The sequence below is a fragment of the Mesoplodon mirus genome (genome assembly GCF_964341445.2).
Source record: "Mesoplodon mirus genome assembly, chromosome: 11".
Lineage (NCBI taxonomy): Eukaryota > Metazoa > Chordata > Mammalia > Artiodactyla > Ziphiidae > Mesoplodon > Mesoplodon mirus.
In genome coordinates, this window is record NC_138987.1 from 42,859,976 (window position 1) to 42,884,820 (window position 24,845).

The following is a 24,845-nucleotide window of genomic DNA, read 5'->3' on the forward strand; positions in this document are numbered from 1 at the left end:
ATTTTCTGTCCAGGTGGCATATGTTTCCACCCATCCTGAAAGAGCGTCCACACAGACACTACCAGGTTGTCTGAAATTTTTGCAGTTGAAGGCATTTGAGGAGAGTCTGTTTCTTCAGTTCTCGGTGGGGCAGGGTCCTCTGTGTTGAGTCCCCGTCTGGGGAGGTCTGACAGCAGGCTCTGGGTTATTTTTAAAGACCTTGGGGGAAAGAACTCTGTCTCCTTTTCTGTCATGAGCTCCATCTGTAGGCTTAAAGCGTGTTCTGGGGGAATTCCGTGGCGGTCCAGTGGTTAGGACTGCACTTCCACTGCCGCGGGCCCGGATTCGATCCCTTGTTGGAGAACTAAGATCCCACAAGCTACGCGCTGCGGCAAAAAAAAAAAAAAAAAAAAAAGTGTGTGTTCTGGACTCTGATGTCAAGGCGTTTTGGTGAAAAACTTCAGGGTGAGGTCTGTCAGAAAGACAATCAGCTCATTTCCCACTGTCAGTTTTACCCGGGGCTCCTGTGGGGAATTAGGCGCCTCAAGTCCAAGGGAGCCCCTGGGCCTCTTCCGAGCGTCCCTGTCTTTCTACCGTGCGAGGGGCTCTTGCTCTGACTGTTCTTCTGTTTTCGCCGAGGGCAGCCTGTTTTCCAGCGTTCCTCCTCCTCACAGCACGCTGTTCTTTCCCCAATGAGGGCTCACCCCTCCTTCCGGGAATCCAGCGCCACTGCCAAAGAAGTGGCGTGTCGTCCGTCTTGCGTCTTCTTTCTTCTGTCGTTGTTCCCTGTTAAACACTTTAAAAGCAACATCTACCAATCGAGAAGGGTTCATTCCAAATTCACCACCTCATTTCTGCAACTTCCTCCTGTTATCTGAAGCGCTTTGCTCCGAAATGTCAAATTTACCATTCTGATATTTTCAGGGACCTCGGGATCTGCATTAGTATGACGTCTGTAGGCCTGATAAATCCTCTCCAAAAATTCAGAGAGGTCTTCATTTGTTTTGCTGAATTTCTTGAATATTGTTCAAACTCTTTAGCTTTGGTTTCCCTTTTCAAAGCCCTGCCAAAATGGGGCCTTCCTCCCTCACTGGGGTCCCCATTTGGATCATCTGTGGGTGCTGATCAGCTGTGGGTGCTGCCAGGTGGGCTTCGGGTGCAGAGGACCCTCCCTGTAACGAGGGTTGCGATCTTTCCAGTTAAAGAAGTCTGAGAAACCCAGCCAGCTGGTCATTTGCATTTAGTCCCCCTATGAGATAATGGCATAGGGGAAATAGCCATGATATCCTGGGAAGTGGCTCCTGGCCCAAATTGGGTGCCCTTTTGGGTCTTAGATGGCGGTACCAGACCAAGTCCCTGTGCCCCAGAAGCTAACACAGGCTTTTCTAATTGATCCCTAGAAGGAGGGGAGGTCCTGAGCCCCAGTGTCGGGAATGGGAGGTAGTGGATGGGGTGGATATATTGGCAGAACGGCCAGAGTGGCTGGGATGCCAGCTCCGCCAGAGGAGTGAAGGTTTGAAGCAATGTGTGCTCATTCTCATTCCCTTCCTTCTTTTCCCTGACAACAGTACCAATGCTTGCGCATAAAGGATTTCACCATTCTTCCCTGCTTTTTCCCACAAAATAGCTATAGAGTCATTCAAAAGCCACTTAAAACCATAGATAGCAATTGATCATCTAACCATTAAAAGGATGCCTTTTTGCTTTGGCATCAGCCAACTGGGATTGCAGTGCAGTTGAACAAACACTTGATTACTGCTGTGGCAAACAATTTAAGATAATTTCTATAGTTATGACTTATCTTTACCAGGATATGCCAGAATTTTAGGAGTTCCATATAATTTCTAGAATATAACGTTTACCCATGTGATACGATCTAAGAAGTTTTATCATCACTCATCTGACAGCGCCTCTCCTGCAATTCAACACGCCACATAAGCCCAAGGAGTTTAATATTCCTCTCTCTGAGATGGAGAGAAAACAAGTAATCTGAGGTGTTCCGGGGACCCTCTGGAAAATCCAAAGGTTAGCCAGAGGTCAAATGAACCCCACTTAGAACTTGATCTTTGGGAAGTTTGTCAAAAATATCAAAACGTTTTTAACCAGTGATAATAAAAGATCTCAATGGCAAATACAGATCACTTAAACTCATTCTTTTACCAAAAGCAGTTCAATATTTTAAGAAAACTTTGTCCTCTTAGAGAACCAAATTCAGGTCTTGTACCACTTTACCTCTGAGATTTTAATTAAGTTCAATCTTATCTTAGAACTTAGTTTAGTTTCCAGTTACAGAAATCTGGAGAGACTATTCCAGACAGACATTCCCAGAACATTATTCCTGCAGAGTTTACCCAAAACTCTACTTCATTTACCTCTATTTTACTTACTTAAAAGCTTCGTCACACTGTTATTTTTCTTGCTGATGAACTTTATAACAGGGATAAGGTCTTATTTGATTTTTAGTAAACCCAGGTACAATGAAAGTATTCTACTTAGTGGTGATGACTCTAAAGTCATATCTGTATCAAACCACCAAGCTTAAGCTAACCTTAACACCAGATGTTAATACTGAGTATTTCCTAGATCACGTGAACCTGGAACTCATTCTGGCCAGTTTCTTTTATATTTGAGTATTTATAAGCACTTAATTTCCTTTAAGCCAATTAAATAGAGCTCTTTTACGGATTAATTTTGGCAATGCCACACATCTATAAAACATGTGCAAACACAAACAAACACAGGGACCTCATAGTTCCCATTTGAAAATTTTAGCCATGAATCAGGTACAACAATGTAAAACCCATCAGTTATAAAAGAGGTTGGATTCAAACTGGGTTTCTGGCAAATGGGACAAATCAAGGTCACCTGTCTGCTATAGCTAAACCCTCTTTACTCGTATTTATGGAAAAGACACTTCTATTTGTTTGTAGCTTTTCGTGATTTAGGAACCAAGTAGAACCTTTCTCTTTTTCCTCGAATGTCCCGCTCTTGAACAAGGACAGGTTTTTTTTCCTGTTCCTTTCCTCCATTTAATATCAGTAAAAGTTTTAAGTATCACAAAACTGATTTGGCTGTTAGTGGAGAAACAATACCAAACAAAATGTAACAAAAAAACCAAAAGAAGAAACCAAATCCTAAATAAACCCTCAAGTTTGGTCTTGGGGTTTTACATATACCAAGGACACAGGAGACCATAAACGGCGTAATTAACACAGCAAGAGTAGCAGTACAGGGTGCACAGGGTCCTAAGATAACCCTTTTTAACCCCCCTGTGGAGATCCTAACAGGTACTGTGGCCACACGTTGTTACAATATCATCTTCCACTCACCTGTGCTTCAGAGCTGTATTCAGATCCCTTATCCAAAATGCCCCTCAGGACTTCTTTAGGGATAGTTGAAACATTACTCCCTTTTCAAGACAAAACACAAAGGGCACACACAAATGCTAGCATCCAAAGAAACCAACGAACCGGTTTACAAATTGGGTAGGAGTCCAACAACTCTTTCCGCTCTCCCACAGGGTACTCCACTCAAATACAAAACAAATTGGCTTATTCCAGTGAAAAAGCCCCAAACGGAGAGGAAATAAAGTTTCTGGCTGTGCACACCGGAGCGACTTAACCCTACTGTATGGAGCCCGTCGGCCCCCAAAATGTCGATTCCTTGATCCAACTGCCAAGCGCTGGGGTAGCCGGTGTCGTTTCAGGGAACTTTGGAGGGCAGGTCCTCAGGGTAAGTGGTCCTGGCAGCTTCTAGGGCCTTACCCGAAAATTCCCCGACTGGGGCGGCTGGCCACGAGCAGCAAGGCTCCTAGATGGCTGCCCCAAATTTGTTACCGAGTCCAGGCTTGTACTGCTCGCTGTGTGACAGGCCAATATCGAGAGGCAAGTTGTTGGGACAGGGAATAGCGACTTTATTTGGAAATCCAGCAGACCAAGAGGATGGTGGGCTCATGCCCCAAAGACCCATCTTGCCTGAGTTAGAATTCAGGCTCCTTTTATACGAAAAGGGGAGGGGGTAAAGTCAAACACTTCCTGGTTCCCATCGCCGGTGGGGGGGTGGGGTGGGGTGGGCCCAGAGGGGATGTGTTAATTTCTTCCTCCCTGCAGTCATTCACAGGTGGGCCTGGGCAGGAGGTTTCCTGTGAGCTAAACAAAGGTATTTTAGCTTAACGCTCATTACCTGGGAGGCAGGGTTCCCAGAGATGGGCCACTATGTATAACTTAAGCTTCTAGGCAACATCCCTTTAGCGATGAACTTGTGATAGGATACAAAGGTTCTTCCCTACGACAGTGTGAGGTGACACATTCACAGGTGCTGGGATTGGGAGGTGACATTTTTGGGGCCCTTATTCTGCCCACCTCACTGACAAAGGAATCCTTTGTTTACAGAGAGGTTTTTACGAATCAGTGAGAAAAGGGTGAACAGCCCCTTCGAAAACTGGACAAAGGGTCCGAACAGGCAGTTTACAAAAAGAAGCAGCACAGATGAACAAAGTATGTTTCAAGATCGCTCAGTCTCCCCAATAATCGAGAAGGTGCGCAAGCAGCACTGAGACCCCTTTTTTCGCATCAGATAGCAATGATCCATTGTCCCTACTGTGGGCCCCTGAATAACACGGGTTTGAACTGCGTGGGTCCACTTACAAGCGGGTGTTTTTCAGGAGTAAGTACTACAGCCCTGCGGCATCTGGGTGGGCTGAAGCTGTACGCACAGAACTGCAGGTAGGAGCACCCATGGACACGGAGGGCCGACTGGAAGCAACGCTCAGATTTGGGGGGTCGGTGCCCCCACATGCCGCGTTGTTCAGGGGTCAGCCGTTTATACCTACCGTCCATACATGCATCCTTTATGTCCCAGGCCTGCCTTCTCTGGGACTTTATCCTTTAGAAGTTATATTTGTGTGAAAGTATTGTCCCCAGAGAAGTTTATTGCTGCTTTTATAATCACACGCAATTCTAAACAAGTTAAATATCTCACGGTCAACACTGGTTAAACAAGTTACCCTGTAACCATATGGTGGGACAGTGTGAAATTAGAGGGGAGATTGTCCAGGGAGGTGGTACTCATACTATTAAGATTTGTAAAAAACTTACAAAACTTGAAAATAATTATAGATTTATGGGAGTTGCAGAGAAAGGTATGGGGAAATCCCATGTGCCCTCAGTATTATGTTTTTAAATGTGCATAATCTGCATATATTTTTCGTGTGTAGCGCATAATATATATATAAAGTAAATAAACGTATTGAAGTAAATTGAAGAACAGTAATATGGGGAAATAGTTGTGATACATTACTCAGTAAACAAGGTAGGATTTCATTCTGTTTTAAAAAGCTAAGAAGACTTCATCCATCTACTGAACACCTGAGTGTCTGTGTTTGTCTTTACATATACGCACCCTGCAAGCCTCTGCCTCGGGGTTACAGTGGCTGTCTGTTCCACGTGGACCGCATCAGTTAGGACTCTGAGTGCCCGTGGCGTCAACAAACAGGGGCTTGTTTATTTCATGCCATGAAGTCCGAGGTCCAAGGTTGGGCTGGCAGCTCTCAAACCTGCTGGAGACCTGCGCTCTCGCCATCTCCGCCGCCAGCCCCCACCCCACTGCCCTTCTTCCAGGGAGGCTTTAGTTTTAACTCCTGTTTATTTCTCTCGGGGGCAGGGTGGCTGAGGCATCTCTTGGCCTCATATGTGTGTTCCGGGCCAGAAGAAGGGGAAAGCTAAGGGCCAGGGGTGTGCCAGCTAAGTGTTTCTCCTTTGTCTCTTTCTGACCGGCCCCGGGTCCCGTGGCCGCCCCTGGCTGGGCGTCGAGAGGAGGAAGGGGCGTGGGTGGGGTCACTCTGCTGACCAGCGTGCCGGCAAGTTACTCTGTTTCCGTCTCTTTTCCAGATCTACTCTGATGAACACAGACTTTATAGTGAAACCATGAAGTCTTTTAACAAAATTATATTTTTCTTCTCTGTAATTCTGTATTCCATCTTTAGACAGAATGGTACCAGAGGAGAACTTCCCGACGGGCGTTTCGTGGTCCGTCTTCTAGTCCGAGGGCAGAGGCTGCGGGGAGCCTCACTAGCTCCCCTAGTCGATGCCCGAGGCTCTGTGCTGACGCCCTTGGGGCTGTGGGTCCCTCAGTGAGGCCCATTCGCAGGGAGGCTGAATGCCCTGCTTGTGTGCGGGTCGTGGGCTTGCACAGCGCTATTCATTCCTTCCAGACACGCCCTCGGGACCCTGCGGTGGCCGGAGTTGCTCCCTTGGGCGTGGGTTCAAGGAGCTGGCCTTCTTCCTGAGTCAGTGGGGGGCTCCTGGGAAAGCCGAGGAGAAGCTAATTTGTTTTCCTTTCTTTCTGAATAGCATCCAGCATGTGTATGGCGCCCAGCACCCCCCATTTGATCCACTGTTACATGGCACGTAAGTGACGCCTCAAATCTTGCAAGGCTGTTCTCATCTGAGGCCAGGTTTTGGGGGGCTGTGGTGACCCCCCAGCTCCTTGGAATTCCTGAGGGGGAGGAAAGTGGCCTTTCACTCAGCCAACACACATCAAGCAGTTGCTTTGTGTGAGGCGCTGCTGGCCTTGCATAGCCCATCCTCGGAGGAGGGCAGATGTGGAAGCCACGGCTCAAGGTGGGCAGCCTGTGCGGGGGTCGCGGGCTGCCCGTGGGCCAGGGCGGGGCTGGCAAGTTTTTGTGAGCTTAGATCAGGAGACGGCTTCTTAGAACACACCAAAAGCAGCAACAGCAAAAGGATAAATTGGACGTCATCAAAATTCAAACCTTTTGTGCTTCAAAGGACACACCATCAAAAAAGTAGAAAACCTGCAAGAGTTTGCAAACCGTGTAGCTGATAAGGGTTAATTGACTTTCCCTGCTCTCTGCCCACCGCCTGCAGCTTGCTTGCCCGTGTCTGGGCTCCTCCAGCAGGGGCGGGTGTGGGGCAGGGGTGGCCCTGGAGGACCTCACGTGTCGGATAAGCTCCCGACACTCGGTGGGGCCAGTGTCGTGTGTCGTCATGCTGTGGGCATCCTTGAAATTGTCCCATGTCCAGATCCACCTGCCAAGGGCCTGTGTCCCGCGAACAGTCTCTCCTGACCCACACCGCCAGCTGCTGCCTTAGGAGGTCTGCGAAGGTGTTGGGGTGAGAGAGTGTTTGTGGGGCAGGGCTGAGCTATTGCTGGGCAGTGCTGTGTGTCCTCATACGTTGGTCTGTGGGCGAACACTCAGCGTGATTCTCCCAGAAAACCTCTCCTCCTTCCCTGTCACTGCATCCTGTGAGCTTTGTCTCATTCTGGATGTCTCTGCATCGTGTTTGCTTTTTCACTCCACTCTCGTCTCGCTCGTGTACCTTTCCACCTGGGGCCTCCTCTCTGACCGGTCTTGGGAGACCACGCTCAGCCTCCCGAGGCGCCAGTAAAAGCTGCCTTTGCTTTGCAGCCTGCTCAAGGCCACACCCAAGGTGCCGACCACGCCGGTGAAGGCCAAGCGAGTCAGCACCTTCCAGGAGTTTGAGAGCAACACCAGCGATGCCTGGGATGCCGGCGAGGATGACGACGAGCTCCTGGCCATGGCGGCCGAGAGCCTGAACACCGCGGTCGTCATGGAGACGGCCAACCGCGTCCTGCGCAACCACAGCCAGCGGCAGGGGTGCCACAAGCCGCCGGGGTCTCTGGGGCCCGAGCAGAAGCCAAAACCTTCAGTGGAGCCTCCTTTGGTCCCGAGTGGTGACCTCCGGCTGGTGAAGTCTGTCAGCGAGAGCCACACGTCCGGTCCCGCAGGTGGGAGGGGAGGGCTGCAGAGATGGGACCCATCTCCAGAAAGCGGGGCTGGAGGCCGCTCACCGGGGTGGGGAGGGCCCCATCCTCCTGTGCAGCAAGGGTCCCTGCCCTGGGGCTCCTAGACCCGAGCAGCAGCGGGCCTTCTGGGCAGCAGAGGCAGCGCACTTTCTCTGGTCCTCCTGGCTGAGTGCGTCTCCCCTGCAGATGGAGTGGCCGGCTGGGAGCTTTCGTGGGCTGCTTGGGGGACCCCGCCTTGTCAGGACGCCCTGGCTGCTCCCGGGGGTGTTTCCAGGCCAGGGGCCGGGCCAGCTGCACGTTCTGGGGCTGGACCTCCCTCGGCCGCTTCTGGCGATTCCCTCCAGGACACAGATGCGTGGGCTCAGGGTCTGTAGGGGTGGGTGTCTGCTCTTGGGAATTGCCAGCTTTGAATTATAAACTCCACCAGGGTAAGCTCACGTCTGCATCTCGTATCCATGTGCCTGGCACTGCCTTCCTCACTTTTGCTCTTTTTGTGTTGGAGGGGCTGAGATAGAAAACAAGTGCAGTTGTTTAATGAGCATCTGCGATGGGTGAGACACTGTCCTTTGGGCTTGGGCTGCCCCAGGCGACAAGCTGAATGGAAGTCCTTGCCCCGTGGAGTGTCCATTCTGGTGAGGGGGACAGACAGCAGCCTACACACAATGTGTGAGGAGGCACGAGGGCTCGAAGGTGGCAGGTGCCAGGGGTCAGAACGGAGGTGGGAAGCAGTCCCCAGAGCAGGGTGGGGCCTGGGCTGTGGTCCTAAGTCGGGCAGTCAGGGCACCCTTCCAGGGGAGGCGGCACTATTAAGGAGGTGAGGTGGTGATTGTGGGGGTCTGGGGGCAGGGGGGCCAGCAGTGCAGCTGCATACCCTCTAATCCCTCTCCCCAGGGTCTCCTGGGGGTTAGGGTGCTCGCCCCGTGCTTACAGATAAGAAAGTGAGATCATCACTGAGCCTAAGGTTACCTGCTGGTAGTTGCAGAATTAGGTTTCATACTTAGGTCTAGTTTTCAAAAACGCTTTCCAGAAATTAACTTCTAAAATGTTACAATCTTCTTAGGTGTGAATTATTTCATTTGATCAGTTTTTGCATTGGAATGTGAACTATTTTTCTTTAAAATAGGGTGAACTTTGAAGTATTAGAGCTTAAATATGGAAGGACGTCCAGTTAGGGCTTTTACAGGTTGATGGAAAATTCCTGTGACTCGTGACGGGCACTCTGACCACCTCCTGTGTGCCTGAGCCGGGCAGGCGTCCCCAGGCACTGAGTTCCTCCTGCTCATGGGCTCTGCAGCTGATGCTGCAACCCTGCGAGCCACAGAGGCGGGACCACGTCCAGGTCCTCTTTGTTCTTCCTGGGCGTCCTGGGCAGTTACGGAGATGCTGGTGATATAACCCGAGCTGTCCTCAGGGCCTGCTGCCCATGGGGTGTGGCAGCCACGCCCGTCCCTGCACAGGGGTGCGCTGCCCGGGGCTGGGGCCTCTGCCTCGGGTGAGAGACCTTTGAGGTCCATTTGACTTTACTGCTCCTGTGAGCAGCGCTTTGAAATTCTGAATGTCCTGGAACGTTCCAGCGCGGGGCATGGTGTGGTGAGAGTGTGGCTTCTCCCGTGGCATGGCTGCGTCTCTGCCAGCATTTGTGCCACTGCCTGTCCCAATCGTGAGCCCCCACGGGGAGCAGATGTCACCCTGCGCGGCGCCTGCAGGGCCTCCCTGCTGCCGTCAGTTTTGCCCTTCAGCCCTGGGGAGATGGCGGCCTCAAAGCTCAGTGGTGGTGGAGTGTGGGCTCGTAGGCTGGCTTCCCCGGGCCTTTACTTCACCTTCTGGCTGTCCATTTCTTAATGAATATCTGAGACATCTGTTGCCTTTGTACCTGAAGTCAGAGGCACTTTGCTTGATTTTGGGTACCACTGGGTTAATGGCAAAGCGTGTCATTGGCTGGGAAGGGCTCAGTGGGCATCGACCAGGCGAGGGCTGTCCCCATAGCCGACCGTGACCTAGTGGCGAGCAGGTCTTGTATGGACACCAATGGGTGACGGTTAAATCACACTCTCGGGGGCCCCGGAGGTGGGACGTTGACGTGTTTTCCACTCACAGTGACAGGAGGCCTGGTTGTAGACCTTACTGTTTCCTTTGGGGCCGTTCCTTTGCTTTACCTTCCAGATCCCACCAGCCCCACCTTCGAATGGGGCTCAGGGGCAAGTGGGGCCATTAGGGTCTGAATAAAGTCACACGGAGCATCTCTACGATCGCAGATAGATAAAAGCCAGCACGTTTGCTCCACGCTGCCGCGGGCCCCGCCCCTGCTGCAGCGCCTCCTGCAGACTCACGAGGCTCACTGGGAAGAGTAGGTCCCCAGGAGGCGGGGGAGCTCTGAGTCCCGCCACCTCTGCCCTCCCCTCCCCACTCCAGCCTGTCCTCCCAGAGCCCGAAGCGGGAGGTGCTCTCAGCGCTGCGCCACGTTTGCAGGCTTTTCTGGAAGCTTAACTGGGCCAGACTCTGCCCGGAGGCCTGAGCCATCTTGCTCCTCGGTGCCCTGAGGGCCCCCTTGGGAGCCTTTCCCGTGTGTTTGGTGTAAAGAATGTCACCTCCCTTCTGGCAACTGCTGCCGGAAGCCAACATTAGCATGTTCGCTCCACGTTGTTTGTTCCTTGCCCCATTTCCTGGAGCTTAGTTTTTACTGTACTTTTTTTTTTTAATAAATTAATTTTTGGCTGCGTTGGGTCTTCGTTGCTGCACGTGGGCTTTCTCTAGCTGTGGCGAACGGGGGCTACTCTTTGTTGCGGTGCACGGGCTTCTCATTGTGGTGTCTTCTCTTGTTGCGGAGCACGGGCTCTAGGTGCTTGGGCTTCAGGAGTTGTAGCACGCAGGCTCAGTAGTTTTGGCTTGCAGGCTCAGTAGTTGTAGCACGCAGGCTTAGTAGTGGTGGCGCACGGGCTTAGTTGCTCCGCGGCATGTGGGACCTTCCCGGACCGGGGCTGGAACCCGTGTCCCCTGCATTGGCAGGTGGATTCTTAAATACTGTGCCACCAGGGAAGCCCTTTACCTTAAATTTCAGTTTTGGAAGATGCGATTGCTCAATGCGATTTAGGCCTGGGGGTCTACAGCCTTTCAGGGCCTCTTGCTTGTGGGTCCCGTGCTGGTCCCTGGAGGCTCTTTGTCAGGTGACCTGAGGGCCCCCTGCTCTTTCCTTTGCCTGTCCTGAGTCCCGGGTGCTGGGTGCTGCACAGTGTCACTTCAGGCCCTCTTGTGGGTCCTTGTGGGTGGCCCTTCAGTCTGTCTCAGGTCAGTGGTGCCTGGGTGAGGGCTGGGCAAGCTTGCACTCTGGTGGCCCATCGTCTCCACCTGCAGTGGGGGATCTAGCTTCCTTTGCTTTCTCTGGGTGACGGTCCCTGCCTGACCTTCCTCCTGGGGCTCGGGGAGACCTGGGACGTTCAGACAGTCCTCAGCACCTTCATGGGCTTCATGCTCCCTTCATGTGTGCCTTGGTGGCTTCCCTCCATGCCAGGCCCGGGTGACCCGTGCAGGCATCCTCCCCCCTGCCCTGCACCAGCAGACCCTCGGGGCACGTCACCCAGGCAGGCCCAGACCGCTGGCAGCCCTGACAGACCTGGTCTCCGGTGTGTGGCTGTCAGTGTCTTGCTTTTCGTGGGGCACGTCTGTTTCACTGGGGAACGCCCCTCCAGCAGGAGGGCCGGTGCGCTCCATGGATGTGAGCTAGGTTCATTTTATCCCTCAAGAAACCAGGTCCTCGCTGCTCGGTGACGGCAGATCCACGGAGGGAGAGCAGCGAGGCACGTGTGAGGCCTCCTTAGTGGCGGGTGTGGCTGTGGGTGTGTCCGGAGCCTCACCTCTGTTCTCTCCCCCTCCCTCTGCAGGAAGCGCCAGCGATGCCGCCCCTCTGCAGAGATCCCACTCTCTCCCGCACTCGGCAACCGTGGCCCTGGGTGGGGTGCCCGAGCCCAGTACCCTCAGCAGCTCAGCCTTAAGTGACAGAGAGGCCTCCCGGCTGGACAAGTTCAAACAGCTCCTTGCCGGCCCCAACACAGACCTCGGTGAGTCCCCTGTGGGTGAGGCCGCGCCGTCTGTGCCTCGTTTCTAACGGGGGTGCAGCTCTGAAGGCCAGTCTGCTGCCATTTAACGCACTTGCTCCCCGTGTAGTTCACCTGGTGGGGGTTGATCTGTCGTGTGTCATATGCCAGTAGGTCACGAAGACGAGGGCCATTTGTCCTGAACGTTTACTCTCGACGCGTTTAGTAACGGGCTTCCTCTGCAATTCGATTAGCATTTTCTGATCTTTTTTCCTTAACGCCCAGTGCACTCTTCTGGCTTCTTAGCACTGCCTTGGGGAGCTCTGCGGGGCCGGCCAGGTGGACGTACTTGTTCTCCATAGCGGTCGTGGGGCCGGCGATCCTGGCTGGTAACGGACGTCCTGACCGTGGCTGACTTTGCACCTTCCTGCAGGGGCCCAGTGGGTCTGCGCAGAGTGTGAGCACTGCAGGGGGCAGGGGGCAAGACAGGTCTTGGGTGGAGGGGCCAGCAGGGGACAGGACAGTCACAGGCGTGGTTCTCGTGGGTCAGGATACCCGCTTGGACGCTCTGCAGCCAGGCCGAGGCATGCTTGCTTTCCAGTTCTGCTGGAATTCCACTCAGATCTGTGTGCTTCTCTTTATGGATCTCACCCCTGTTGAGTGCCTCTCTGCACTGGGCATTCTGCCCGATGCCGGAGCTTTCGGGAGGGTGGAGGTGGCTGTAGTCCCTCACGGTTGCGCTCCGCGGGCTGGGCGCCGCGGTGGGCAGTGCCCTGCGTGGCCAGCAGGTGGCGCGTGAGGCCCGCGGAGGGAGGAGGCTCAGGCCCAGGCCGAGCCTGCGGAAGCCGAAGCTGCGGGCCTGGTTCGTGAGGCCGGAGGAGGGCGGCCTTGGAAAGATCCTGAAGCTCGGAAGGTGCTACTCCTGCCCGGGTGCCGTTCTTACCATGGGTGTTTTCTTCTTAGTTTTGTTCAGTCTTTGCCTGCACAGTCGCACAGCACAGAGATTTGGGCCGGCTGTTTTTGGCAGGTGCAGAGGGAAGACGAGCCCTTTCCCTTCCCCAGCTCGCCTCTCCCCCTCTGCCCAGTTCCAGGTGTCATATTCCAGAGATGGTCTGCGCATATGTTGTGTTAAACTTTTTATTTCGACGGGATTTCAAATTTACAGAAAAGTTGCAAGGACAACACGAGCGCCCCCATACACTCCTTGCCCAGATTCACCAGTTTACGTTTTGCCCTGTTTCATTCTGTGTGTGTGTGTGTGCTAACGTGCAGACATGCTGTTCCTGAACCATTTGAGCCATCTGCCCCACGAGACTTCATTATTTCCTAAGAACAAAGACACCCTCTCAATGTTGTCATGATATTGTTGTCAAAGTCAGGAAATTAAACATCCACGCGGCACTGCTCTCTGACGCACGGCCCACATTCACATCTTGATGCTTGTCCAAGTAGCACCCGTGATACCTTTCTTCCTCATCCAGAATCCACTGCAGGATCACGCGTGGCGTTCGGTTGCCACGTCTCTCGTCTTGTTAGCTGGAGTGATGCTCTGGCCTCGCCTTGTGGTCTTGGAAGAGCGTAGGCCCTTCTGAGTGGCTTGTTTCACGTTCTCCTGGTGAGATTTGGGCCGGCTGTTTTTGGTAGGAACAGCACTTAATTGATTTGCCTTCTCAGTCATCGTAGCAGGAGGCCAGGGTGCTGGTTTGTCCTGAGGTCGATGAAGCCAACTCTGATCCCTGCTTCAGGGGGTGTCTGCCAGTTCTTCCCCCAGAAAAGTTACTCTTGTTCCTTTGGTGATTCAGAGGTGATTTGTAGCAAGGTACCTGGGTCTGTGTGTTGTTGCATACATTTTTTTCTTTCCTCTCAATACGAATGGCAACGCTGTTCTGCTCACCTTTTAAATTTAACAATGTTATTTCCCGAGAGCACTAGGGAGAGGCTGTGGCCTCTGTGCAGGGTCGGCAGCGCGCCTGTCTGTCTGCGGCTGCCACGCTGGTTATTCGCTGCCCCTCCTGAGGGGCTCTTAGTTTTCCTGACTTGCTCTCATTACAGAAGCAAGAGCTGCTCTTCTGACAGAAGAACACCTGTTCCTCACCCTGACCTGGCGTTCCTGGAGCACCCCTGGCTGTGGGGAGCTCGGGGAGGGAGAGCCGGGGGGCCTTGGTGCGTGGAAGTCTCACGCTCCGAGCCCAACGGAAGGGGACTGTGCGTGAGCAGCGGAGTGCTGTGCGGGGACAGCGAGGGTGGGGCTCCTGGGGCAGCTGCCTGCGTGGCTTCCTCTCCAGGTGCCCGGGAGCGAGCCTGGTGGCCTCCGGGCCTTGGCCTCTCGTTCACCTGCAGGTACAGCAGTGGCAGCACAGGTGTCCCCCGCTTTACACCACCTCGCTTTCACGGAAGACCTACTCAGTACCTGTTTTCCCTAACTTGAAGGAAATCCGGAGAGGGTTTTTGCTTTCATGAAAAAAAGTGCAAAGCAAAAATTGCGTTTTCACTTTACGCCATTTCAGCTTATGAAAGATTTCATAGAAACACTCTACTTTCGGATAGTGGGGGGAACCTGTACAGATTTTGCTGATAATATTGATACATATGAAGTTTTTAGGAGAGTGCCCAGCACTCAATAAACGCTCAAAAAAAGTTAGTTATTTTACTTCTTCTGATTATTTTCATTTGCACTGGTCTGTTTATTCTCTACTTGATTTTTATAACATTGACATGTGGCCACTTTATAGATATTTTCTTGGTTACATTCAGTAGCTTCTAATGATAGGTGGCAAGGAGATAGCTTGTGAAAACAAGATTGCCTGATGGGAACTGCAGTTCTGGGTCAGGATCTGAGCCCCCAGTTAGAATCTTCTAGTGGACTTTGTCATTGGAGTAACTTTTGAAAATAAGATCGTACTTAAAAATAAAGCTTTCAAGGCTTGTGGGAAAGTGAGTACATATGGATAGATTGAAAGGTTAAAAGAAAATCAAATTATTTTGTTCAGTTGTGGGATTATGGTTTTTTTCCTTTCTTTAGAATTCTATGTAAGTATCAACTCTAACACCAAAAAGCGAAAACCGAAGCTTTCAAAGTGAATTACTGGATTTGTATTTAGTGGCAAGAGAAAACACAGCCGGTAAATTGCCTGTTTTTATAAGGCAGTTAAGATAGCTTCGGAAGACAGTGGGATGTATTATCTTCACATTACATAAAAGATGTAAGTGGCAAATATTTGCTAAGGTTGAAGAAGAAAATCACTGACATGAGCAGCGCCCGCCCACAGAAGCATATCTACCTGCAGAATGTCGCTCCGTCCGTCAGAGCGCTGTTTTTCTTTGTTCAGCTTGTGCTCCCTTATAGGGATGAGAGTAGCAAATAGAACTTAACAGCTCACTCTGCTCTTAGCATTGACTCAGTATTTACTTGTGCAAAGGCTGCCTGCTTTGAAGCCCAAGAAAATGACACTTGGAGGCTTTCGTTGTGACCACGTGCGTCTGAACCGGCACGTGAGTTGGCCATTGGCAAAACGTGCATCCCAAGGCCTGCCGAGTGACCGCCTGGTGGCAGCCGGGCTCTGAGGTCGTCCGTGTGTGACACGTAGCCCTGGTGCCGGACATTCAGACATGAGCACAGAGGGAGTGAGGCCAGGTGCAAGGTCACGGTCCAGTTACCCCGTGGACACCCGGGCAGGGCTTTAAGACGGAGAGCGTGCCGGGAGACGGCTATGGGGAGGAGAGGGTTTTTTTCGGGGGTGTGTGGGGGGGTGATATGGAGTTGTTCACTCAGGAAGCAAGGGTTTGAGTTCGGTGTCCCTTCAGGGCCCCGGGCTGGAGGACAGCCCTGCCTGTAAGGGGCCCTGATGGCAGGAAGGGGAGGCAGTGTAGCCTGGGAGCCCCTGTGATAGGTGACTCAGCCTCCTGTTCATCAGCCATCACGGGGGAGTTGGGCCTCCCCTGCAGGGTCCTTGTGACGTCGGAGGTGGTTGACGTCAGGTGCCCACGTAGTTCTTCATTCGACCCGTGTTCGTAGAGCACCTGCTGTTGCTGTAGGCGCTGGGGGTGAACCGGGAACAGACCCCAGGGTCCCTGCGCTCAGGAGCTGACGTTGAGTGTCGGGGACAGACAGACAGACAGATGCACGCAGTCAGCACTCCAGGAACTGGCTGAAGGTAGTAGGCGCAGTGGAGAGAAAAACAGGTGTGGGGTAAAGGCTGGAGCTTCCCAGGGAAGGGCCAGGCGTGCAGAGGTCTTGCTCTGGGATGGGGCTTCCGGGATGGACAGGGCCTGGTTGGGGAGGGGAGGGGAGGAGAGGGGAGGGGAGGGGAGGAGGGAGGCCGGCAGGGCAGCGAGGGGCAGGTCTGGAGGGCTGAGAAGGCCAGGAGGAGGCCCCCAGCTTTCTCTCTGCACAAAGCTTCTGGCAGGGCTGGAACCAGGGGAGCGGAACAAGGCCACGCAGCAGTGGGGGGGTGCAGGGATGGGGGGACAGGGAGGAAATTAGGGGGGTCGACTGGGGGAGGGGATGCAGGGCGGGTCGGGTGGGCGTTGCCTGGTGGACAGGAAGCTTGTAGCCCAGGGAGAAGGGGCCACCAGGACTGTGTCAGCTGGAGCCCAGGGGCTGCGGGCGTAGGGGGACAGCTGATGGACACAAAACCGGGGCATGCCCAAGAAGGGTGTTTTTTCACCGGGTGGCAGAATCAGGTACTGGTGAAACAGAGCCAGGGGAGGCAGTGTATTCAAATAACTGCAAACTTGCTGCGTTTTGGGTCCTCACTCTGTGCGGGGCATCATGCTTCCTATATGTTGACATATGTGTGCACTGCCCCCCAACCCAGACACACCCAAAGCCTGCTCCTGGCAGCAGCTGGCTCCTGATCACAGCTGGGGAGGTTGAGCCCTGGTGCAGGAGGCCACCCTGCGGCCCCGCGGCGAGGGCAGGGCCGATGCCAGCCGGGTCCTCATTCCTCTGCTGAGGGCCTTGCTGGGGGACCGGGAGCAGATGGCGTGGCCTGGCTGTGGTGGCAGGGCTGCCGGCACCCCTGTTCCCGAAGGTCCGGGCAGTGGCCCGCCAGCACCCAGCGTCAACCATAGGGCCAGGCGCAGCCCCACAGCCTCGCCGCCGTGTCCCAGCCAGGGACAGTGGAGGTTGCGAGTGTGTGTGCCCATGCGGGCTTGTCCTGCTGCCTTGTGAAAGGGGAGGGTGGTCCCAGAGGGGCAACAGAATGTGGGAGGGACAGGTGGCAGCTCCGCTAACTCAGCCTTGCCTTTCCCTGGAGTGTCACTGGGGAGGACTCCCGCCGGGACGGCCACCCCGGGGGCCACTGGCAGCTGCCCAAGTGCAGAGACGCCAGGGAAGAGGAATCGAGGTCTCCTCGCGTGCAGCGTTCACGCTCCCCCGCCGCAGCGTGCGTTGGACCCGCTGGCTGAGCTGCGTGCTCGCATCCTGATTCTCAGCGGAGGTGTGGGCAGCGTTCGGTTCTTTGCCCTGCTGGGGCCAGTTCAGCTGGACACGCTTCCTCAGATTCCCGCGGGCCCTGCCACCAGCCGAGCTTCTGAAAGGTAATTGGAGTGTAAGAGGAGGGGCTCCAGGGAGCCTGGCAGGGAGGCGGGGCTCCAGGGAGCCCCGCAGGGAGCCTCTGCAGCCCAGTTTTATCTCAGCTGTGAGGTTTGGGGAAAAAGTACTTTTCAGTGGAACAAACAGAGAAGGTTTAAAAGAGGGTTAATGAATTCACCACGCTGCCTGAGCCCTGCAGTCCCTGCCTGCAGCTCAGGACCAGAACCCTGGTGCACACAGTAGGGCCTGGCACACAGTAGGCGCACCTGCAGCAGCGGGAGGCGCGAGCACATCTCAGGGTGAGCCGAGGCAGCATTCGGGCGGGGCCTTTTCCTTTGTTACTGCGTCTCGTGGTCCTGACTGTGGGTTGGCTGAGCCTCTCCTGTCAGGGAACCACAGCCGAGGCCGACCGATTCTGACTGAGCAGAGTGAGTGCGGGCTCCAGTCGGGGTGGGGGGAGTCTCTGTGAGAGGACGGGGAGGCCAGAGCCCACGGGTCCGGGCTCTCCTCCCCCACCTTTCTTTCCCGCTTCTCCTGGAGTTTTGCCCCCCCGTTGTGGTTCTCCCTGGTAGCATCTTCTCTGACGTCAGGAGGAACACCAGCAAAGCAGCTTTTGTTAAGAATGTAGACAAGGAGTTCGTTTTTGAAAAAGTTCATCTGTCTTGAAAGGCAGATTCTAGGCTGGACGTGTCGCCTGAGTTGACTTCCCAAGGCCCTCACTCCTCCCCGCTGAACCTGTCACCGTTTGTGCCCCCATCTCTGCACAGTGGTGCCCCCTCTGGTGACTCGGGCCGAGCCCCCCGCCGTCTTCTCCTCCCTCCTCCCCACTCCCACCTCTGGGCTGTCACCAGGTCTCCCGCGCTCAGCACCTCCAGCCCACCGCCTGGTCCCTGCCACTGCCTCTCGCCTGATGGTGACAGCCCGTCCCTGCTGGCCCCCGCGCACCTGTGTCCGGCGTCATGCTCTGCACAGCTGTCAGCAGTCCTTTGGAAATGAGGTCTGGATCAGGTACTGTCGGAGCCATCTGGCGGCTCCATCTCACTCGGAGAGTCAGCCATCGGCCTGGTGACGCCCGAGAGGCCCGGCCTCCCACGACCTGCCTGTCCCCCTCCCATCGTCCCCTCACTCTGTTCTGCGGTAGCCGGGATGCAGCGGCACATTCGTGCCTGGGCCTGTGCTCTGCCGTCCCTCTGCCTCGGCTTCCTGCGTGACTCACTTCTTACAGGCCTCTGCTCGAACAGACCCTCATCATCAAGATCTCCTGCATCACGCCCCCTGCCCCCAAACGCCTCCATGCCTTCACTCCCTCTCACCCTGCCGTGTTTTCCTCGGGTCATCCATCGCCCTCTGCCCCCGACCCCCGGAGGGAGACCTCGGTCTCGTTCTAGGGGTTGGCGGTGCCCAGCATGCGAGCTCAGGGAGGGCACGGGTTGCCGAGCACCAGTGAGACGTCTCCCCCCTTACCTGGGTGGGCGCGGTCCTCCCGTTCTGGCTTTATTTTCTTTCTGTGAAAATAATCACTTGGTAAGTACTTATTCCTGACGTCCAAATGCAGCTCAACTGCGGCAGCATCCTCCCTGCAGCCAGGGCCGTTGCACATGTGTGGACCCTGTGCTGCGCCGTCCCCGTGTCACTGACGCCCTGCTTCCACCCAGAGCCTCTGCCCGGCCCATGGGTGGCTGATCGCCCGAGTCCCGCCACGGAGGAGGGGACTCCGCACAGCTCCTCCCTCTGTGTTGCTCTCGCTGTAGGGTTTCCGCGATGATAGTTCACGGAATGTTATTGAAAGTGAGAGACGTGGAAAAAATAATAAAACCCACAAACCGCAATTGCCACTGTGTACGCCGGCTAAATTTATGACTGTGTTTTCTTCTCTCATTACCTGTAATTGGTTCTCGCCAACCCTTTAGGGCCCCCAGCAGAAGGGGCTCCCGAGCTTGCTTTGTCTCCTGGGCTTCAGGATGGAAGTGTGAGAACTGCAGAAGACGCGCCAGTCCTGACTTCATTGCGTTGCCACTGCCAGTATCCTCGTTGTTTGGGTGGCATTCGCACTACTAGGTGTGGCATTTGAGCTACGTGTAGTTATCACTCAGCTTAAAATAAACCAAAGTGAATATGATTTGGTGAAAGTTAAGCATTTCATTTAATATCTCTGGTAGAGCAGATCTTCAGTTTAATTAGGAAACCTTTCGGGGGTCTTTCAGGTAACTTTCTCATGGATGATGATTTCCTGTGTATAATCTCAAAAGCAAATATTAAAAAAAAATGTTTGTACGTCTACTGTACAGTTTTAAAGGAGCAGTTTGAGAAATCAATCCATTACACGTTTGTCTTTTCTTCTCTAATGATTTCCTTTGTAGATCAGGACATGAAGTAACCAGTTGAATAATCATGACGCTGTGGTGTCTGTTTTTTGTCTGAGGGATGAGAGCGGAAAAGTGGGCAGAGTGTGTGGCAGTCTGCTCCCTGCCCTGCAGCCCTTTGTGCTTGTGACTCAGCTCTCAGGGTTGTGTCCCTCTCACCACTGGACTGTGAGTTCCTTGTGGACCGTACTGTGAGTCACTGGTCTTCGTGTCCAGTGATGGGGGACAGGACACGGCGCTTGCTCAGGAAGTGCTGGTGGGGTCCATTGGCCTGCTCTCTCCTGCCCCACGGCCCCTCAGTGCTCTTGGCCTCTGTGGTTCACCAGCTGAGGAGGGGGATCGGTTAGGATTCGTTTTGGCTGAAGATATCAGAAAACCAGACTCAGGGGCCTTTAGACAAATAGGGGTTTATTTTTCTCAGCAGGATGTCTGGAGGTAGGGAGCTATGGGCATTGATTTCATCAGGGATCTAAGCTCGTGGCCACAAGGTGGCAGTCATTGTCCTGTGTCAAAGCAAAGGGCAGTCACCATGGCATCTGTAGTCTTATCAGAAAAGCAGTTTGACCAGAGCTGGGTCATGTGCCCCCTGCCCGGCTCCCACCCCCCGAGCTGCAAGGGGTGCTGAGAAGGATCTCATGGGCTCGGCCGTTGGCACTTTGGAATTGGGGTCTGGTTACAGGGAAGAGGGAGGGGATAGATGTTGGGTGGACAGCCAGCTGTGTTTGCTACTCAGATAGGCGCGTGTAAATCTGTCACCCCACCAGGTTTCAGGTTCCTTGAGGTAGGGACTGTCTTTCTTGTATTGTAGCACTTCACCCATGGCTGGTGTCTAGCACTGCCCCGACCACACAGTGGAGACCCAGAAATTGTTTGAATTGTGTTGAACTGTATACACAGTCTTGGGTGTGCAGGGAAGGAGTGAATGAACTTTGAATTTTCATAGTCAAAGACACAGTGTTTAGAATGAGCCCTCCTGTGTCCTGTTTTTGCCCCCAAATGTAGCTCAGATTCCAAAGGACCACAAACCCACACATAGCCAGGTGTCTGGTCCTGGAAACTGCAAAGAAAATAATACTTTTAAATTAATTAATTAATTAATCAATGCACAGATCCTATCTTGTGCATTCTGGAAATGCACATCCTGTAAAGTTGCCAGATGAAGCTCGGAAGAAGAGGGTTTTCTGAAGAAGGGACGTTGGAAGAGATGGTGAGCAATTGGAATTCCCTGTAGGTGTGGAAGGATGCGGGCAACACAGCAGCAGGATTTTGACTTCTTTAGAATCAAATCAAGGGCTCTGGGACGGTGGTAGTGGCGACCTTGGTGGTAGTGATGGTGATGGTGGTGGTGATGGTAATGGTGGTGATGGTGATGGTGGTGATGTTGGTGATGATGGTGATGGTGGTGGTGGTGGTGATGGTGGTGATGTGGTGGTGATGTGGTGGTGATGGTGATGGTGATGGTGGTGATGGTGGTGATGATGGTGTTGATGTTGGTGGTGGTGGTGATGGTGGTGATGATGGTGGTGGTGTTGGTGATGATGGTGATGATGGTGATGGTGGTGATGGTGGTGTTGATGGTGGTGGTGGTGATGGTGGTGATGATGATGATGGTGATGGTGATGGTGGTGATGGTGATGATGGTGATGGTGGTGATGTTGGTGATGATGGTGATGGTGGTGTTGGTGATGGTGGTGATGGTGATGTTGGTGATGGTGGTGGTGGTGGTGATGGTGGTGATGGTGGTAGTGGTGATGTTGGTGATGATGGTGATGATGGTGGTGGTGGTGATGTTGGTGATGGTGGTGATGGTAGTGGTGGTGGTGGTGATGGTGGTGATGGTGGTGGTGGTAGTGGTGGTGGTGTTGGTGATGGTGGTGGTGGTGATGATGATGATGATGGTGGTGATGATGGTGGTGGTGATGATGGTGATGGTAGTGGTAGCGATGGTGGTGGTTGTAGTGGAAGTGTTGGTGGTGATGTTGGTGATGGTGGCTGGCTTTGACCGAGAGCTTACTATTTGTCAGGTACATGGAAATACGTGGAATCCCTGAGAAGGAGCTCAGAGAGGCTGGGGCACAATGGCTGTCCACTTTAACTTTACCCTCCTGGGTTCCTGTCATCTGTGTTTTCGAGACAGAGGCCCTACTCACTCTGGTGCTTCTTCCTGGGGTGGTTTGGTTGCCCATCTTCCTAGGAAAATCCCAGGAGCCAGAGTCAGCCGTGCTCCCTTGTTTGGTTACTTTTTTTTTTTTTTTTTTTTTTGCGGTACGTGGGCTTCTCACTGCTGTGGCCTCTCCCGTTGCGGAGCACAGGCTCCGGACGCACAGGCTCAGCGGCCATGGCTCACGGGCCCAGCCGCTCCGCGGCATGTGGGATCTTCCCGGACTGGGGCACGAACCTGTGTCCCCTGCATTGGCAGGTGGACTCTCAACCACTGCGCCACCAGCGAAGCCCTGGTTACTTTCTTGTGCCATCTGTCTGGTTGGCGCTTACAGGTAGGAAGGGAAGTTGCACGTGTTAAAGATGAGAAGCAGGGGCTTCCCTGGTGGCGCAGTGGTTGAGGGTCCGCCTGCCGATGCAGGGGACACAGGTTCGTGCCCCGGTCTGGGAAGATCCCATGTGCTGTGGAGCGGCTGGGCCCATGAGCCGTGGCCGCTGAGCCTGCACGTCCGGAGCCTGTGCTCCGCAGCGGGAGAAGCCACAACAGTGAGAGGCCCACGTACCGCGAAAAAAAAAAAAAAAAAAAAAAGATGAGAAGCAAGAAAGTGGAGAAGAAAGAGGTTGGGTGCCGTTTTGACTTTGTCACTCCCAGGCCCTCTGTGATCCTCAAAGGGCCTGAGTTATCCCTTCCCAGGTGGGAAACACAGCAGTCACACATACAGGGGTGGTGGGGCAGGAGAGGCCAGACGTGGGGCCCCGTGTTTGCATGTCCTGGACCCCCGCTCTTGAACTGCCCTGAGGATGGGGCCCCTGACGGTGGCAGGTCAGGAGACTGTAAGCTGAGTCACGCGACAGGAGCGGATGTCTGCGACGCGCTTGGGGCCGCGCGGAGGAGCGGGAGGCAGAGCTGCCTGGACAGGGCCGAGTCCTGGTCCACGCTATGCTCCAGGGATGAGCGGTGGCTGTGGACCTCTGAGCCCGTGCCAAAGATTGTGCCCTGCGTGGCGCCGAGGCCCACGGGCTGCTTCGCCCTGCGCGGGTTTCTAGTTTTAGCATAGAACGCGAGGAAGTGCATTATTGGTGTGGTAATGCTGGAACAGAATACCGTGGGCTGGGCGGCTACAGCTGACGTTTATTTCTCGTGGTTCTGGAGGCTGAGAAGTTCAGGGTCAAGGCACCGACGGCAGATTCCGTACCTGGTGAGGTTCACAGATGGCACCTTCTTACTGTGCTCCAGTGGCCGAAGGGGCGAGGGCGCTCCCTGGGCCTCTTTATCAGGGCACTAATCCCATCCAGGGGAACCCCACCTTGTGGTCTAAGCACCTCCTACAGCCCCCACCTCTGAACCGTCACCCTGGGAGTCGGGATTTAACATAGGCCCCTTGGGGACACAAGCAGTCTATGGCAGCTTTCCTGCTTGATGAGACGCAGCACTGTGTGGTCAGCACACAGCACCACCCTGCCCTCCTCAGGGAGGAAGGCCTCTGTTTGTGAAGGTCTTCCCCACAGGTTTCCTTGCTGGTTCCGTGCTGCCCTAAGCGATCAGCAGAGCGGCCCCATTTTGCAGATGAGGAAACTGAGACTCAGAGGAGGAGGAGGGCCTGCCTGAGGGTAAGCCCACAGGCAGCAGCAGCCGTGGGCTCCCTGCACGTCCTCTGCACTCACTGTACCAGGACACGGCAGTCCATTTTTAGAGATTTGGTGCAGGATTAGATTGCACGTGACCAAAATGAGAAAAAGGGAGAAATTCCTGATGAATAGAAGTGCAGGGCGTGGGAGATGAGAAGTCACTTGGGTTGGCCTCACAATGGGATAGGACACAGGAAGGAAGTTAGAGAAACAAGGAAGCGCTGGGTTTTGTGTCGGGAAGTGAAGAAAATCATCTTTATCCTGAATTTGCCATGAGAAGTGAAGCGCTGCCGGTTAAGGCTTTGGTTTTGGTTTTGAGCCAGGTCTTGAGATATTAATACAAACTGAAGCTTTCCCGTGAAATCTTAGACTGTGCTCAAATTGGTCCTAAAGGGAAAAAGTTCAGGCTTGCTTAAAGTGCTTAAAAAAATGAAATACCCTTTTTCTTAGGATAAGGTAGTCTGAAACAATTAGTTAAGGATGTCTTTTTAAATCCGTGTTTTAACCTATGTGTTGTTTTAGGTTCTAGAAGTAAGAACAACCACATTATAGAAGAGTCAGCAGCCATGATGGCCAGTCACCTTGCCCCCCATCTCTGGCCTCTTGGGGGACAGAGGAGTGTGGAAAACAAGCATGTGAGCTTTGGGGTCGCATCAGGTCATGGCCACGCTTTGCCATTTACTGGTAGAGTGACCTGGGCAGTTTTTTTCCCCCAGACTTCTTTTGGCATTAGTTTCCCCACCTATAAAATGGGTCTAATGGTGCTAGCCTCCCCCTGGCTTTGGGAAGCAGTCCCGTGAGGAGTGGCCCATGCAGGGCAGCAGGCTCGCCCTGGCGCTGGTGCGGGTCTCCATCACTGCCTTTCCACAGTGGCAGCGAGGATGCAGATGCCACTTGTCACCTGATCCAGTTAATATCACCTCATGCGCCTTTCCCACCTTGCTGCAGTCTTCATAACCGTCATTTTTAATGGCTGTATAGTGTTTTGAGAATGATCTTTACTTAAAATTGTTATTAAAATTGTGTATCTGTCTAAATCAACATTTAATTTATATGCTTAGTCAAAATCTAGACATATGTAACAGTATCCAAAATACGTACTATAAACGTACTAACGGGAACGTTGTTCCTTGAGATTCTGCAGGAGGGGGAGTTGTGAGCGCACTTAAAGTTTGGGAACTGGTGATGTTCATTCGTATCTTTTGGTTACTAGTTTTTTTTTAATTGAAAAAGCTACATCATGCAATGTTAAAAAATTCAAGTGGTCGCTAAGGGCTTACATAATGACAAATAAGTCTCCGTCCCCAGGCCAGTGGCTCCCCTTCTGTTTCTTACCTCCGTTCATAAGTGCTCTGTGTTTAT

General features: G+C 53.5%; 1 protein-coding gene across 1 annotated transcript in view; it reads left to right on the forward strand.

Moving 5' to 3' along the window:
- Positions 1–24,845, forward strand: part of TBC1D22A (TBC1 domain family member 22A) — a 326,009-nt gene that overhangs the window by 23,422 nt on the left and 277,742 nt on the right. The window contains exons 2-4 of the mRNA XM_082636735.1: positions 6,330–6,386; positions 7,406–7,746; positions 11,643–11,819. Coding sequence (XP_082492861.1) covers positions 6,330–6,386; positions 7,406–7,746; positions 11,643–11,819 — 575 coding nt within the window. The remainder of the gene's footprint in view (positions 1–6,329; positions 6,387–7,405; positions 7,747–11,642; positions 11,820–24,845) is intronic.